Genomic DNA, 16,583 nt, shown 5'->3' with positions numbered 1-16,583 from the left:
GCTGGTCTGTAAATCTTACGCGTTTCAATACAAGGGCAAACACTCTCTGCAAGCGTTTTTTTTTTTGTGTTGGCACCCAAGCACTGCATTCAAAAAGGTGGCTTGGGAAGCTTACAGTGCCAGACGATCTTCATCTCGACGCTCAGGCGCTTGTTCTGCGGCCCCGGCAGCTTGCTCACGACCTCGCCCTTCTTGTTCCTGATCTCCACCTTGACGTCGCCTGCACGAGGCACAAACCGAGACACAAATAAAGCCGAGCCACGAACCAAGCCAAGGCACCAACCGATAGGTTTATTCAACACGGAATAAACACAGGCATTTATTCGCAGGTTACAGACATTTAATTGCACCTTCACAGAACAAAATGCGGAACAAACGTTTTGTTGCTACCACCTCGTTCATACGGACACCTCCGTTTCCTCCAAAAATCAGTTAATGCGAGTCGTCCATTACGACGAGACAAAAATGCATGTATTCACGCGGTTCATCCCTAAAATTTTTGTCTGAATAGTGGGGTCTGCATAGTAATGAGACATGACTGCACAGTAGACCCTCATTGTGATAAGCAGAGTTTCGAGATAAGAGAGGCACCGAATTTTCACTCCACTGATTGCGCATTGTGCGAATGGAACCCCTCCAATAATCGTGGCAATTAACTAGGCACTTACACGGCGCACGGCGCTGTGGGCAGAACAAAATGACTGCAACAAAATTATCAACACGCAACACTCATAAGATGAGACAGCAAAACCAAAAAACATGTAAAAAAAAAGAGTGAAAGAAAAAGATGAATAGCATAACGTTGAGCACGAGTGAGAGAAACGGTGTATCCGGGAGAAAGAAAAAGCATGACAACAAACTTCTTCGAAGTGCATGCTGCTCCGCGCTTTGTCGCACCATGACACAGAACTTTTTCTCATTCATATTTTGCACGTTGTCACGCTCACAAATTGTGCACTGCACCAAAAATTGTGCAATACACAGTTTATTTTTGTCTGTTTCTTTTGGATTGTTGTTCCTTCATAAACCAATGTTTAAATTACCGGTTCGTTGTTTGCTGAGCCCTGCCTGTTTTTTTTTTTTTTTTCTTATTCTTTTTATTATAAAACTTAATGTCAAGATTTCAAGATCTCCGAGATCGGTCTTGAAAGCTTTTCGAGATAAGCGACGAGTGAATGCATTGTGCCTGTGGGAGTTCATTCCATGACAAGAAAATCTTTCGACTTAACCGATATTTCGAGATAGTCGAGTTCTAGTCAACGATGGATTACTGTGCTTTGAAATGCAATAACATTTTTTTCGGCCCAACCGAGAAAATTCCGTTCTGTAACACAAAACGAATGCGCATGCTCGGAGAATTTTGAGTGGATAAATTGCGAAGAAAGAACGAAATTCCAAGCGTCTGCTAAGCAGAATCGAACCCGCGACCTCGAGATAGCGAGCCCGATGCTCGCCCACTGCGCCAAGACGACGGCTTATGAGGCAATGCTTACTACAATAGACCACTTACAACGTAACCGCTTATAGTGCAGGACCAGGTATAACGCGGCTTTTTTAAACCACCGGTTCGCCTCCCATAGAACCTCATGTAATTACATGCCGCTTAAAATGCAGGCGCGCGAAGGGAAATACTGGTCATAGTGCGGTTTCTGGAACAGCCCGCCGACCGCGCCGAAGCAGCGAGCACGCTAGATAACGGCGCGAGCCGCAAGCGGCACTCGCGGGGCAAGGAGGTTGCTCGAAGAAACGGGGAGGAGCGAAGAGAGAGGCTTCAGTTACCATAGCGACGGAGGGACGCACGCACGTGTCGTTCACGTGCGTGCGTACCTCCGCTGCATTGGAAACAACCGCAACGACAGACCAATCGCAGGTCGAGGAGAAGTGTTCGCGCGCGTTGCATGCCGGTCGCGGGCCGGCTGCTTCTATCCGCAAACATGGCGTCGGTTTTGGAAGAAGCCAACGTGTAGAAGCTCATTGTTCCGCGTAAAAGTGCTATCCTTGACTGTGAATTTTCGTTGTGTGTCGCTATGATAACCCAGCACGTACTAGAAGGGAAGATCTACCTACTTGTGCGGCGATGTTGTGGCGGCACTTTCAAGACGGCAGAAACGCCCGTGTCGTCGTGTTTGTTTACTTCGACTACCGTGGTGCTTTCTAAGCATTTGTGTTTTCGAACATCGCCCGGATTGCTTATTTGGAGCATTTCATGCCTGTGCTCAAGTTGAAGGTATTACTGGCGCGTACCGTATAAAGGATGCGAATTTTCACGCGTTTTCATTGCCGGAGAAAAGTGATTAGGGTTAGCAATCCTGAACGCTCGCAACGTCCGTCCGCAACCCGCGACGCCGTTAAAAGGCTGCGCCAGGCAAAAGTCGCTCATTTCTTTCAAAATGTGTGACACACTTGAGAGAGAAGTGTACTAGTCTGGTGAAATAAAGACTTTCCTCAAACTAAGCTTTATTTTTCATCTAACATAAAATAAATTGTTTTACAAAGGTAAGTTGTTTCATGGCATGTATTTTGGCCTGAAAAATTGATGTTTTGGTTATAGTGCGGTACCGCTTATAGTGCGGATTTTCGCGACTCCCGCGACATACGTTATATGCGGTCTACACTGTAATGCGAAAGCATTAACTGTCTCATGGAGCGAGCTGACGTCATGAGTTCGAAGCGCGAAAACGGCTCCAGGTTTTCGGCGCCTTCAATTCCATTGGCTGGCGCAAGTCGATGGGGCTCCCAATGGTTGTTGCACCATGGCCTTCGAGATCCCGAAGCGCGCGCGCGCTAGAACGCAGCAGAAGACAAAGGGAGCGGACGAGCGACTTTCACATGCTTTCACATTCACAACTCATAAGAAATGCTTAGGTGTACCTTGAGCTCTTTAAATGCGATATCATTTCTTTTGCCAACCGACGCTGCAGAATGTGCAAGTAGCTCGAGCAAGTAACTGCGACTTTCGCTCCCACTGCAAAGGGACGCGCGAGATAAATATTGCGTGGTGTACAACGCGGCGAAGCCGAACTCGTTGAGCACGGAGTTGAATAATTATTTCTGCAGAAAGTCGCTCGGTGCTGGAGCGCGCCGTGAGAGAAGTCAACAAACATGCTTTATTTACACTCCCGGGATTCTGGAATGCTATTCTCTAGTAATTTTCGCAAAAAATAATCTCTGTGCTGAGATGTCTTTTTTTTGTTAAATCTGCAGAGCCGCCTCCACTTTGTTCATTAAAAACGGGATGAAATTACATTAAACGTACAGCAGCAGGAGCAGGCAACGAAAGTTTGTTGGTTATATCCAATATTTTGCTATAACCGGGTTTGTTAGAAGTGGCTTCGACGTGTTTGTATGATTTTCATTTCCTTCTACTTCTGTTAATATTAGAATCAAGCAAATATAAAATAGTTTTCTTTTTTTTGCTTTATATCAGTCCACCTCAGCGCAGGTGTGGCACAATTCTTAGCAAAAATGGCACTTTGGCGCAACATGTAGCAGACTTTCGTTCAAGGCACAATTTGGCACCAACGGCGCAGCGCTCCCGTCACTGTATTCAATCTCACAACTTTCGAAAATTGGCTTTGACTTGCTTGTTGGTATAGCAAATGCTTAGCCCAGTGATTGAAAGGAACAAAAGCTGTGGCACCGTGTGGAAAGCAGGAATGAAGTCCCCACCAAAATGAACACTCGCCAGAAGTGAAGCAAGAGAACCTACGAACCGATCGCTTTGCCCGCCGGCCGCTTTTCGTTCGCTTTCAGCTCGTCTCCTTCGGGCCACGTGACGTCCAATTTGGAAGGAAGCCTGAAATAATGTTGTCTCGTAACACATCATTTTTTTTCACTCTTCTAACACACACGACCGCAAAATTTTTTTTACAGATCCAACTTTTAGTATTGTGCTTACAGTTCAGCTACACTCTCTACAAGGGACGTAGTACTTTTCCCGTAGAACCGAGTGCAGCCTGAACGCGAGGCAGTTCATGGACGCAAGAAACACATCAGTCTGTACAAACATAGACCACGTGGAAAGCCACGTGTGCTTAACGTAACACTGAATGCTTCACACGCACGACTACGTTCGGGGAAGCAAAAACTAGTAGTAGTGGAAAGGAAAACTCAAGTCTCACAAACGAGAGTGGATAAACAAAAATCTATGCCTATTTATTACATGTTTCGTGAACATACGCCTATTTTGAGCGCTAGAGCACTAGAAAAAGTTACAGGCCTTCCTCAAACACCGCTCTAGGCCAAAAGCACGAAATGCTTTCGTTGAAGATGTCACGGCCATGTCACGGCACACTCGGGGTGCGTCCAGACGCTTGTATTTGCCTAGGGCTGCGAGTTCTTGCAATATTTTGTGAAAGGACTAACCGGCACTCTGGCGCCATCTATGAGACAACCATGGAACTGCATTTAATTAGAGCAAAAGTTTGCGCTATTTGCGAGACAAAAGGTTCGTACTATTTATGAGAAATGGTCGTTTATAACTTTGTCAAAAGCTTTTGGAGTCAAAAAAAAAAAAGAATAATGCGCGTATAAAACGGGAAAGTTACTGATAGAGGGTGCCAGCATGTTCTCTCGTTGTAAGGAATCTTAAGTGGTTTCGAGGCGCACGGTCGTAAGCAGTCGCGAGTGAGCGAACCAGCCTCTGTTCCGGACGCCCCGAATTCCAGAAAGACCGCGTCCGTCCAACACTCACTTTCCCTCTTCGTCCTCGATGATCTTCTGGAGGACGCTGTCGGTCACCTTCCGGTCTAGCTTGGCCAGCGGTAGAATCTTCACTTCGTCGTACATCGACCTGGGTTCCTGTCGGGCAAGCATACGGCAGACTATGTTTGAGAGGCATTCCCGTCGACGTCTGAAAGGCGCAGACTCAAATGCATTCCCTGCACATTACTGTCAACCAGCACAAAACCAGCACACGGTCAAGCGTGGTTTGTAATAACCGTGATACACGGACCGTACGTAATGGGGAAAGAGCCTACTATGCGCAGTAAAATGTTGCAAATCTTGCTGCTTATAAAAAATTTTCTAGAAATTTAAATGGGAAAGTGGCAGCTGATGACCTTTTGAGTAAATGGAGTTGAATGGCACCAGTTACCAAAAATGGGCCCCAACTGAAATTTTCAAAAAATCATTTGTAAGTTTTGGATGAGATAACGGTTCGTTCTGAAATTTTGGCATCCGATTCGGACCGCAAGCACGACATTTGTGTGGAGAACGAGCGTTTGGCGATGCATAGTTCACTTTTGCGGTGAAAACACTGTAATCCTTTATAAAATGAGAAAAAGCACAGATGTTGTGTTTGTGCTGGCGGTGTCATCATCAATCATCATCTCAAAGTGTCAAAAAGGAATCTCCATATTTTTCGAGTTTTTTCATAACTGAGAGATAAACATAAAAGAGCTTAAAGGGGCACTGACAGGTCAAAATTATATTTTTTTTCTTATTATTCGAAACTATTGAAAACGATTCCTTGACATTACCCTCAAAATTCTAAACTTGGGGACTCAATATTTGTAAAATAAAAAAAAACAATTTCAAAAAAAAAAAAAAAAATTTCAAGTACCCGCGCGATCTACCCCAGTGCAGTGACATAGAAGATTCAGTCGTCCTACAACTCGAGTTTCTCTCACGCCTCCGAACCGTCCCGACCCGAAGTGTCGTGTTCGCCCCCGTCCCGCAATCAACCGCTTTTCTCCATGCGTGTCGCCTATCGCTGTGAGCAGACAATGCTGCACCTTCCAGTTTGAAGTTCTTAGGACCCTTTCAGCAATCTCAAGTTCTTCGAAACGGTGTGAGGTCGAAGAGAATTCTTTGAAACGGCGTGAGGTCAAATGGTCGAAGAGAGCGCAGAAGTACTTAGCTAAATCGAGAGATAAAATACATTGTCTTCAATGGAAGCAAGATAGGGAGACGAAAAACTTTTTCTTAAATCATGAATTTCCTTAGATCGGGATTCGTCAGATGGAAGTTCAACTGTACAACCAACTGCTACCAAGTACTACAAAAATTACTACACTTCGTGATCTGTTTAGATGCCAGAGCAGGCAAGGGTAGCTACCTGGAGTATCTCCACCTCCCCTCCAGTTGCATAGACAGAGTCCACATAGTCGCCGTACAGATAGAACCTCCTGATGGTGCCGATGATGATCGGGTTGGTGCGCAGCGTACGAATCTGGAAAAGGGGAACACCCGGTTCGCCATGAACATCCGACGAAGATGGCCAACTGTTTTGCAGGAACAGCTCAGCAGCATTAGAAGCAAGGCAAACTTTGGGGTTTGACATTCAAACCATGTGATGTCACAACGTCATAGTGTCACGTAACACAGCACCCCATGATGCCAACGTGTCACATTGCATCGCCATGTCATGTGACACTGTGACTTCAACGAGGCAACATCCGTGGACAAAAAATCCCTAAGGCTGGCCCTATAAATGCTACACATCTAGAAGGCAGAGGAGTCCGCAAAAGAGGGCGCATTTGTTCCTGCTACCCGTCCCTGAGTTGCTTTTTAAAGCTGCACATCCCTAGACACGGCCCTTCCAAGAAGAGGAGGAGAGAAAGAGGTGCGGCCCACCAGCTGTCCCTTCATGAAGCGCTTGCCGTCCCACTCGATGGCGCTGAAGACGGCCCAAGGGTGCTGCTTGTACTTCTGGGTGTCCTTGCGGCTCACCGTCTCCTGGTAGCCGAGGAACTTGACCTGCTTGTCGCTCTGCTCGTGGCACATCTGCAGCCACTCCAGGAACTGCTTCTCGATGCTCATGCGCACCACCTGCCGGGGCAAGGGAACGCCTTTCGTCTACCGCCCAAACGTCCCCTACGCACAATCCATTAGCCAGGTACGGCTTTTCTAAAACAAATCTGCAAAGCCTAAGAAAAACACCCTGCATGGTGAAATTTGGGCATCGTCGCATTACGATGTCGAGTCGTGAAGTCACGCGACCTGACCATCACTTTACGCCCTAACGTGACACCCAACGCTACTTCATCTAATAACGTTAACACCGTAGCAATTTGGAGGGGCGTTAGCTCACTAAATTTAATTGATGATGGCACGGTACTGCGACGGCTATGCAAATCCCAACCTCTCTTCCACTAAAATGCAATCTGCATTAATAAGGGGAATATTAGACGAGGCCTTTTGGCTAGGACAAAGTGAGTAAAAAAGCTACCTGAGCATATAATGAATGATTCATTACCACACTTCCAGAAAGCTCAAGAAATTAGTCAACCAAACAGTTCCACGGCTATGATGATTATTTTTGGTATATATTGCCACCCGCAGAGCCGAGAAGGCAACGCTTGGTCACGGTCTTCTAGAAGATTCCCGGTCATCCTCGCAGCAGACGTAACTTTCCCTCTGCTTTGTTATTCTCGAAAGTGCCAGTTTATCCTCGCCCCGAGCGCGCGACGCTCGAACCTTCTTTGCCGAACTTTCGAGATAGTGACGCACGGTAGATAAGCAGCTGCAGCTGCTTATCTACCGTGCGACAACAAGCAAGCTACAGCGAGCATGCTCGACAAGGTCGCGAGCATGCTCGCGACCTTGTCGAGTCAGTCCCAGTTTCGCTAGCGCTCTGTAGTGCCGCCGAACCGCCGCCAGCTTTTCTGCTACCTCGACGGTCTTTCGTTATTTATTTTTGGTTGGCACAAGTTCGCCCATTAAATCTTTATTTTCAGTTCACTGCTCGGCTTTTCGTCACCTTCATTCGTGACATTTCTGGTGGAGGTGCGGGGTAACGATGTCCCTGCACCGTACTCCCCCGAGGGCCCGCAGTGCCAGTCCAACACCAAGCCCACGAGGACCCAACGAAGACACAAGCAAGACCCGATAAAGTCGCCGCAACCAAGAGCTAACCCGGAACTCGGATTTCCGCCAACCAAGATCAAGCAACCAACGAGGTCAACGATGGACCCCCAGTCGTCGCAGACCTCGACCACCGCCGGACCACGGCATACCACCTGCAGATTGACGGGCTGACGGAGAGACTAAACAAGACCATCACCGACATGATCTCGATGTATGTGGACGTGGAACACAAGACGTGGGATGAGGTGGTGCCCTACATCACGTTTGCGTACAACACGGCGGTTCAAGGAACCACTGGGATTACACCTTTTCAGTTGGTGCACGGCTGAAAGGTGACGACGATGCTCGACGCCGTGATGCCTCACGGCACCGACGAACGACGGCACCGACGAACGACGGCACCGACGAACGACGGCACCGACGAACGACGGCACCGACGAACGACGGCACCGACGAACTACGGCACCGACGAACTACGGCACCGACGAACGACAGCACCGACAATTGATGGCACCGACGATGCTTAGTTGGTCACCCAACGAGCAGAAGTACGCCAGCTAGCCCGCCTTCGCATAAAAGACCAGCAACGTGTCAAAGCTGGCCGGTACAACTTTCGTTGCCGAGACGGGGAGTTCCAGCCCGGAGACAGGGTGTGGGTGTGGATGCCCATTCGTCACCCCGGCCTTAGTGAGAAACTGTTAAAACGCTGCTTCGGACCCTACAAGGTCATCCGCCGCCTTGGGGACTTGAACTACGAGGTGCTCCCCGACGGAACTCGCCCATCAGGACGCCGCCAGTCACGACCCGAAGTCGTCCACGTAGTTCGACTCAAGCCGTTCTACGCGCGTTAGGATTGTGAAACTGCATGTTTGTTTTGTTTCGCCGTAATTGTTTTAGCCATTTCCGTTTTCCTTTCGTTTTGCATCGGGGCGATGCACTTTTAAAGGGGGGATAATGCCACCCGCAGAGCCGAGAAGGCAACGCTTGGTCACGGTCTTCTAGAAGATTCCCGGTCATCCTCGCAGCAGACGTAACTTTCCCTCTGCTTTGTTATTCTCGAAAGTGCCAGTTTATCCTCGCCCCGAGCGCGCGACGCTCGAACCTTCTTTGCCGAACTTTCGAGATAGTGACGCACGGTAGATAAGCAGCTGCAGCTGCTTATCTACCGTGCGACAACAAGCAAGCTACAGCGAGCATGCTCGACAAGGTCGCGAGCATGCTCGCGACCTTGTCGAGTCAGTCCCAGTTTCGCTAGCGCTCTGTAGTGCCGCCGAACCGCCGCCAGCTTTTCTGCTACCTCGACGGTCTTTCGTTATTTATTTTTGGTTGGCACAAGTTCGCCCATTAAATCTTTATTTTCAGTTCACTGCTCGGCTTTTCGTCACCTTCATTCGTGACAATATCGAAGCATTCTGCAAGGTGTTTTTGTTGTTTAAGCTTTACAGCTTTGTTTAAAAAAAGCTGTGAAAGCTACATTAATGCAGCTTGTACAGGTGAGTTACACGGCCAGGGGAACATGACGATAAGTAAGGTTAACTAAAATATGTTCATCAACTTTTTGGTTAGTGAAAATAAACAAATGGATTCAATTAGAAACTTGTTCAGCGTCATCAAAAACCACTAAATCAGTCAATTTTAGAAACACTTGGAGCATGTGAGAAGCATGGTAAAATGCTAAAGTTACCACTCATGCAGCAGGAGCAAGGTTACCAGTGCAATAAAGCGCTTGCGCAGTTTTTCCGGCTCTTATCATTGGTGTGTTCTCACCGGCAGCCTTGTGCCTGTTGCACGAGTAGCTTTAGAGCACTACTGCACTTCCTATGCACTCAGTCTTTCTCAAAAATTGCAGACGACCACAGAAAGTGTGCTGCGATAGACAGCGGTAGCTGTTGCATTGTTGAAAGGCATGTTGAAGGAGATTTGCCTTAGCCATTGTGCTCTACAATATTGCCTGTGGGTTCTTTGCTTTCAGTGGAACTGATGTAGGAGACGTGTGTGAGGAGATGTGCACTTTGGTGGAACGATTGCACGAGATGCTGCATGTGTTGGAGAAGGGCACGGAGACGTGCCTTTTTTTATAGTGATGGTCGTTATGGGCTCTTCCGACCATTGGAAATGATGTCTGTTGTTGATGTTGTAGTAGTAGTAGTTGGCAATGTAGGGCATCTGTGGTCGATGTTGTAAATACTTAAAAAAGATTGCCCTCACATTGTAATCGAGCGACCACAAAATTGGCCTCGATGGTGCCGCCATTTCGAGATAACTATGATTTTCGGAGTTGGACTGGTTTCTCCACTGTATGCTGGCAACGTATACCTCTATGGCTTGTATGCTGCCAACGTATACCTCTATGGATTTTCCAGTCAAATTTTGTATTTGAGAAAACAATTGAATATCATTGTTATTGCTTCGAGACCCATCCTACGTGTAATATCTAAATTTTATATGCCCCCCTGCATGAGTAATTGAATTTATACTGCTCCAATCACACCCTAGCGTAAACGCTGTTTTCAGTGGCAACATGGGAGCTCCGACGCCACACAACACAAAGCGAGCATTTCTGTCTCGTCGTTTACCTGCGAGTGAACGCCTCAGCGTGCTTCGTTTTTGTTGTTGTGCTCGACTTGTTTCGTGGTTGGGTGAGATTTTTGTTGTGCGTTTGGGTGCCACGACCACCGGGCAGCACATGCGAGCCAAGACATGACGGTCTACACTTTTCCGCGAGACGTGCTGTGACGAGCAAAATGGATCGTCACCGTGCGTAGGGACTGGGTTCCCGTCAAGATCGAGATCCCGCTTATGCAGCAATCATTTTACAGAAGAAAGCTACGAGCTGAGCTCTAAGCGGACAGAAGGCTCGTAAGCTGAGGTGCGATGCTGTGCTAACGATAATAAACAACGTCCATCCACTCCTTGCCCAAATCGGATCAATCAATTTGATTATGCAGCGAAACCGAAACCAACAGCTAGACCACCTGGAAACAATACCAGAAGTTGTATTTAGCACGCGTGCAGCCAAATTCTGTTTGACCCGCATGTGAAAAGAGCGTGGCTATGATTCACCAAGCTCGTCCAAATCAAGTGACGACACGCATTTGCGCGATTCGCTGTTTGCCTTCAACCCACGGACATCGCCTCTGAGGGAACGACCCGCAGCCTCATCACCAACTCAGTGGATCCGCCAAAATGTGTACCCAGATGCTGCTTCGTGTCCTAGTTGCCGCTTCAGAGGTGAAATCTGCATCCTTTGCCTTGCAAGCGCTCCTAGTTTGATAGGTGGCCGTCGCAGTTGTATTTGCGCGAAACGGCATAGGGTACGTTTCCTCGAAGCTTATGGCTGTTTTTGAGTAATATCCTGCTAAAAGGCATGACTTTTTTGCACACGCTTGGGAACTGCAATAAAAGAACTGTATTTCAGTAGGGTACAGCCTAGGAGACTATATAATTCAAAACAAAATACAAGACATCCATCGACCAATGCTTGTTATCCCAAACATCTGACAAACCTTTGCGTTTTGTGACGTCACGCAGCAGCTACGGATGTCAGCCATTGACACTGGCAAAATTCGGGGTGCAGTTTCCTACATAGGCTCATGAAAGGTTTAATTAATGACAGGAGATCATATATCAAAATAAAAACGACGTTTGTCTACATGAAGGCTCCCTCGATGTAACGAGCGCAAAAACTTAACTACTGCCAGTTTCGACCGGACAATCCCTTTAAAACAAAATCCATCGAATCCAGATCCAAATCTGTCGAAACATAAAACCAGTTGTCCTTTCTTCTGGTCGTACTGGCGGATTCGTTCAACCTCGTGTTTTGCCTTCCGCGCTTCCGCGACGTCCGACCTTTTGTGCTTCTGTGGCATCGGACATTTTTTGCACCAAACCAATGGCAGCGCGACTTGCACAGTACGATGCCAGACTCAAGAACGAGGCAATTTTGATAGCCGAACAGCTGGGAAACTCCGCCGCTGCTCGGCAGCCGGTTGTGAACGAATCTACAATTCGTGGATAGGGGCACCGGTGGTATGTGCTTTCCAAATGTGAACCAGACCGGAACATCTTCCATGAACCTTGTCATGGCCTTCACTGGGATTTTGAAAAGAAATTTCCGGAGTTTGTCACTGACGAGAATCGGGTAACGACGTCTTGGGGAAGAATCGAGCGACTGTGTGCAATGAAAATCGCTGAATGGGTGTCTACCACGTGGTACAGCGTCCCGCATGGCATGGTTGCTCGTGCATTTAAAAAGTGTTCGATATTGAATGACCTCAACAGTGCAAAGGAAGACATCATCTGGGAAGAAGGCAATGAGATGAACTCCACCTCCGACAGCGACGACGACGGAGATGACTACGAGCGACGGGAAAATTATTGCCCCAAAACTGGCCACCGTTGGCCACCATCTAATTTAAAATAAAGCTACTCTTTTATTCCTCCATCAATCTCGCACTACAATCAAGATTTTTTGCTTGTTTTTTCTCTTTACAGGGCATAATGAAAGCTTGCACATCATGTTATACAATCGTGGTCGTGCTAGAATCGAGTAAATATGGTGCTTCTGAAAGCCCAGAAGCTAACTGCAAAATTTTATAATTAACGAAGACTTACATGACTCACTTCTAATTGTCAACAAAAAAGTTTCAACTTGTGATAACTTCTAGAATGATGCTAAAACTAAGACAACTGTTTTGTTGCACTTATGCTGTTTCTAGGAGATGTTGACATGCTTTGTGCTAGATTTTTATGCAGGCATTGTTAAAAAGTAGGGCAGAAACATTTGTGATAAGGTTCAGGTATTCTTGAAAACTACAATAGAAAGAAAAAATGTAGTTTCTGTTTGTGCTTAGCACAAGAACTTGAGTGTAGAGCTGAATATTTAATAAAAATTAGATCAAAAATGATCAACAAATGTTCAAGACCAGGGTTACCCCCATGGTGGTGCGATACTTACACGTAATTGTAGGGTAATATGCCATTCACAAAATCCATCACCTCTCATAACAATCGACCTTGCAAAAACAAATCCTTTGAATGGTTCGCATTTCTAGCTAGTCCGCACCGTATGAAATTTCAACTTTCGAACATGTATAGTTTGTGGACTGTAGTCCGGAAAATATGGTAAAAAAACTTGCTTTGAAAGCAGTGTGAAGTCCACAAAGACCACCGCACGATAAAGTACATCTGCGGGCAAAACCCACCTGGCCGTTGCAGACGCGAGCAAAGATGGTGTTCTTCTCCCTCAGCTTATTCTCCAGATCCATGAAAGTGAGCTTGTTGGTGCTCACTTGAAAAGCATCATCCGTCCACAGGACACCCGAAATCCTGCAACAAAAAGCCACGCTCAAAGACGAACAATCTTACGACATCAAATTTCCACAAAGTTTGCAAGCTGAGACCTGTCTTTCAAATTAGTATGCCTTCCACATGTAAAAGTGATGCTTAGCCATCCCCAGAACTTCATAGTACAATACAAGTGACTCGAAACCACATCAGTTATGGACACACTCCTTCCGGCTACCAATTCTTTTACGCACAAAGAATATTGAAAAACAAAAATCGGTAAATGTTTGACAGATGCAGTGATGTGATTGGCTTAAGCCATTTTGGAGCACCTTTTGGAGCAGCCAAAACAGTGTTTTGGAGTAGAAAATGTGGCCATTGAAGCAACCAAGACAGTGTTTAGGAGCAGCAAAAGTGGTTTTCGGAAAAGATATTCTTAGAAAAATAAAAAATATTTGTTTTAAGTGCTGCACAAACGAAGGGCACTTTGTGTTGTGTTGTGTTCTGATGTGACATGTCGTGACGGAACTTGCTGCTTGTGTTTTTAGTGCTGAGACATCCCACAAGTGTACAGTGCTGTAGGCATTGCTGAGTAATTCCGAAAAATCGCTTGCCACCGTTTTACTGGTTCCCGACGTGCCAGATTTTCGGCAAAAGTAAGCAAACGGGAAACAATGGATTGCAAGCGTACCCGCCGGTGCCTCTGTCGTGCAATCATGTTCGCATGCACGTGAGAGGAACTTCGGCAGGCTTGAAGTTGCGCGTGCTTCGCCGCATGAGCAGAGACAACAGCTGTTCGATCAAAACCGAAACCATGCCACTCCGCTCCGTCACCGACTTATTTCCAAAATTGTATGCAAAATGTAACTGTCCAGCATATGACAAAAAACAGTCCAGCGGCGCATGCTTGCCAGGCCGGCAAACAAGGTACAAACTACACACAAAAAAGAAAAGAAAAAAAGAAAAAGAACCAGCCCTTACAAAAATTATCAATGACTTTCTACTAAGTTTCTCATATATTGTATATGAATACATTAGAAACTCAACTAAAACTCATTGATCATTTTTGTAAGGGTTGGTGCTTCGATGCAAGACATCGCGAGCCAGGGTCAAAAAGTACTTGGAGCACTTTGAGCAACGACTGAGCTCAAACAAACAAGCGCGCTGTGCAGGTTCAGTGCGCAGACGTTGCCTTCTTTGCTTTAGCTCACTTCTCTTCCCCAACTTTCTTTCGCGGCAGATTTTTCACATACCGGGGTTCCTCTCGAAAGAATGCCCACCAAGAGAAACCTAGGTAATCAATACTTCGACACAGGAGTCGTTGAGTTAAAAGAGGGATTTTTGTAGTAACCTATGATTTAAACATGAACAGCAAAGTTGATGAACATGCGGCGGTAGTTAGTTTAATTTTAGAAAGCGCCATATCTGTAGCGACGTGGGGACGGCAACACGCGACCACAGTGACTGGAAGGCAGGGACCCACAGTTTTCCCACGACCATTGCCTTCAGGAGCAAAATAGCAAAATAGCTTCCGCCGCACAAAAATGTGGTTTCGTTTTACAGCATAACGGCATGACTGGTACCCGCCACGCTAGCGTGGAAGCATCTGCACACGCCCGCGTCTATCGTCCAAAATATTTTAACAAAAGACACGAGACAAGACCCAGAGACGACGAGAGCGCGAAACGCGAGACGGCGGGAAAATCATGCAAGACCAGATGGACGATTGATGCAGGGTACTTTGTGTTGGGCAGCCACTTGCGCCACATAACACACGCGTGCTCAATTACGGTACTCATTTTAGTTTCGGTTTTGAAAGGCGACCGAAATTGGTTTTTTGGCACAGGCTTGGCACAGATTACCCATATTTTGGCAAAATGTAGCGGGATGTAGCAGGGTTAGCCCCTTGGCGCAATTGGTGCAGCCATCACATCGCTGCAGGCGAAGAATACGTCTTATTTTCTTTTGGTTGTTTCCCTATAGACTTGCCACATTGGAACGCATTTTCCCCATCATTACTCCTATTAAAGTGGTAGCTTTAAAGGGGAACACTACCCAGAAAAAAGAATATTCAGCAAAAGAGGTCGATTTTCAAAAATGCCATACTTACATCTACCAACATCAAGAGAGTATTCTCAGGAAGTCTAATTTATTTAGACTGTATAATTATTTCTTTATAAATAACTTTCAGTCCACCAATGCTAAGGAAGAAGTGGAGGTTGGAGCACTCTGAACACGTTTTTCTCCGGTCCACTTTTTGGCATAAATTTCACTGTAGGAAAACTATCGTTTGGTAACGGAACAAAAGGGAAGACTCAATCATTGGTTTTTCTCACTGGAATTTAATGGGCAATGAAACTGTGGCATTGATTTTTTATTTTGTGGATGTCTTTTATAAAAGATATTAAGATTTTGTCGACAACATAAAGGGCAAAAGAAGGAAACGCTTTTCAGTTCCAAAGAACAGAAAAGCATTTCCTCTGAAATGCTTTTCTGCCCATTTGAAAGATGTGGTTGTGTTGTCCCTGTTTTAACTGTTTTATTCTTTCTTCATCCATGACTCAAACCAACACGCTCTTCTCCCAAGCGTTTCCTCTGATTACAGATAAAGTGTCGGATAACTGGCAACCATGATTTTCAGCGCCGAGATAGCTGAGGCGTTGTCCCTCCAAAGCGGCTCGTTCAACGACTCAAGGTCCGACCATGCACGGCACTGGCCCGGCCCCGCAAGAGGGGGGCCGGAAGAAAAATGGAGCCCACCTGTTGAAGCACTCGATGGGCACATTCCTGGTCTTCTTGGGCACGCCGCACCAGTCAAACTCGTCTATGGTGGTGTACGGTATGAGCCGCCCGTTCCAGAAGCACTCGAAGACGGGCCTCTGGCCACGGGCGGGCTTCAGGTTCGACGTTGTCAACACGTCTTCCTCCTCGTCGCCGTCCGGGTTCACTGAAGGGGAGACACGCACCAAGCCACAGTGCGGTCGAGGACTAGCGCACGGCGTACCACGGAAGAGCACCAAAAAGAAACGGCACCGTTCAATGCACTCTCGGTACCACTACTTTCCAGATTCACCCGGGTAGAGTAAAATGCTGCCAGCTTTCATTCTTTGCCGCTGCCAACCGACAAATGTATGCCCAATGTTATTCGGAAGGACAGGTGAAAAGGAAAACGCGCCTAGACCCTAACCCACAGTTCGGTTGGTATTATCGTAGGTGCCAGTCGCTGTGACAGTACTGCCTTTCGGAGGATGTCCACCCAAAAAAGGCTCGGGTGGACGTACGAAGGGGATTACAGGTCTTACGATAAGGGTTCTGTGTTTTCGGCGTTCATGCTTCTTTGAATTCGGGGGTATTTTTTTGGCATTTATTTTTTCCCAGGGGTTCAGTGTTGTTGGGTTGGAAGAAAAGAGCCGTATAAACGGAAACCAAGAGGCAGACACAGAAGAAGCGCACTCGCAACTGAAGGTTTATTGAAAACAACATACTAT

The 16,583-nt window shown here is 46.7% G+C and overlaps 1 protein-coding gene across 1 annotated transcript in view; it reads right to left on the bottom strand.

The window, feature by feature from the left end:
- The window catches only part of LOC8053711 (structural maintenance of chromosomes flexible hinge domain-containing protein 1), a 122,065-nt gene that overhangs the window by 79,251 nt on the left and 26,231 nt on the right, over positions 1-16,583 (bottom strand). Inside the window, 7 exon segments of the mRNA XM_029983900.4 lie at positions 116-220; positions 3,714-3,796; positions 4,694-4,800; positions 6,059-6,172; positions 6,577-6,771; positions 13,014-13,137; positions 15,856-16,042. Coding sequence (XP_029839760.2) covers positions 116-220; positions 3,714-3,796; positions 4,694-4,800; positions 6,059-6,172; positions 6,577-6,771; positions 13,014-13,137; positions 15,856-16,042 — 915 coding nt within the window.

The sequence above is a fragment of the Ixodes scapularis genome, unplaced genomic scaffold (assembly GCF_016920785.2).
Source record: "Ixodes scapularis isolate PalLabHiFi unplaced genomic scaffold, ASM1692078v2 PGA_scaffold2__306_contigs__length_199485367, whole genome shotgun sequence".
Classification (NCBI taxonomy): Eukaryota; Metazoa; Arthropoda; class Arachnida; order Ixodida; family Ixodidae; genus Ixodes; species Ixodes scapularis.
This window is presented reverse-complemented; position numbering and strand designations above follow the sequence as displayed.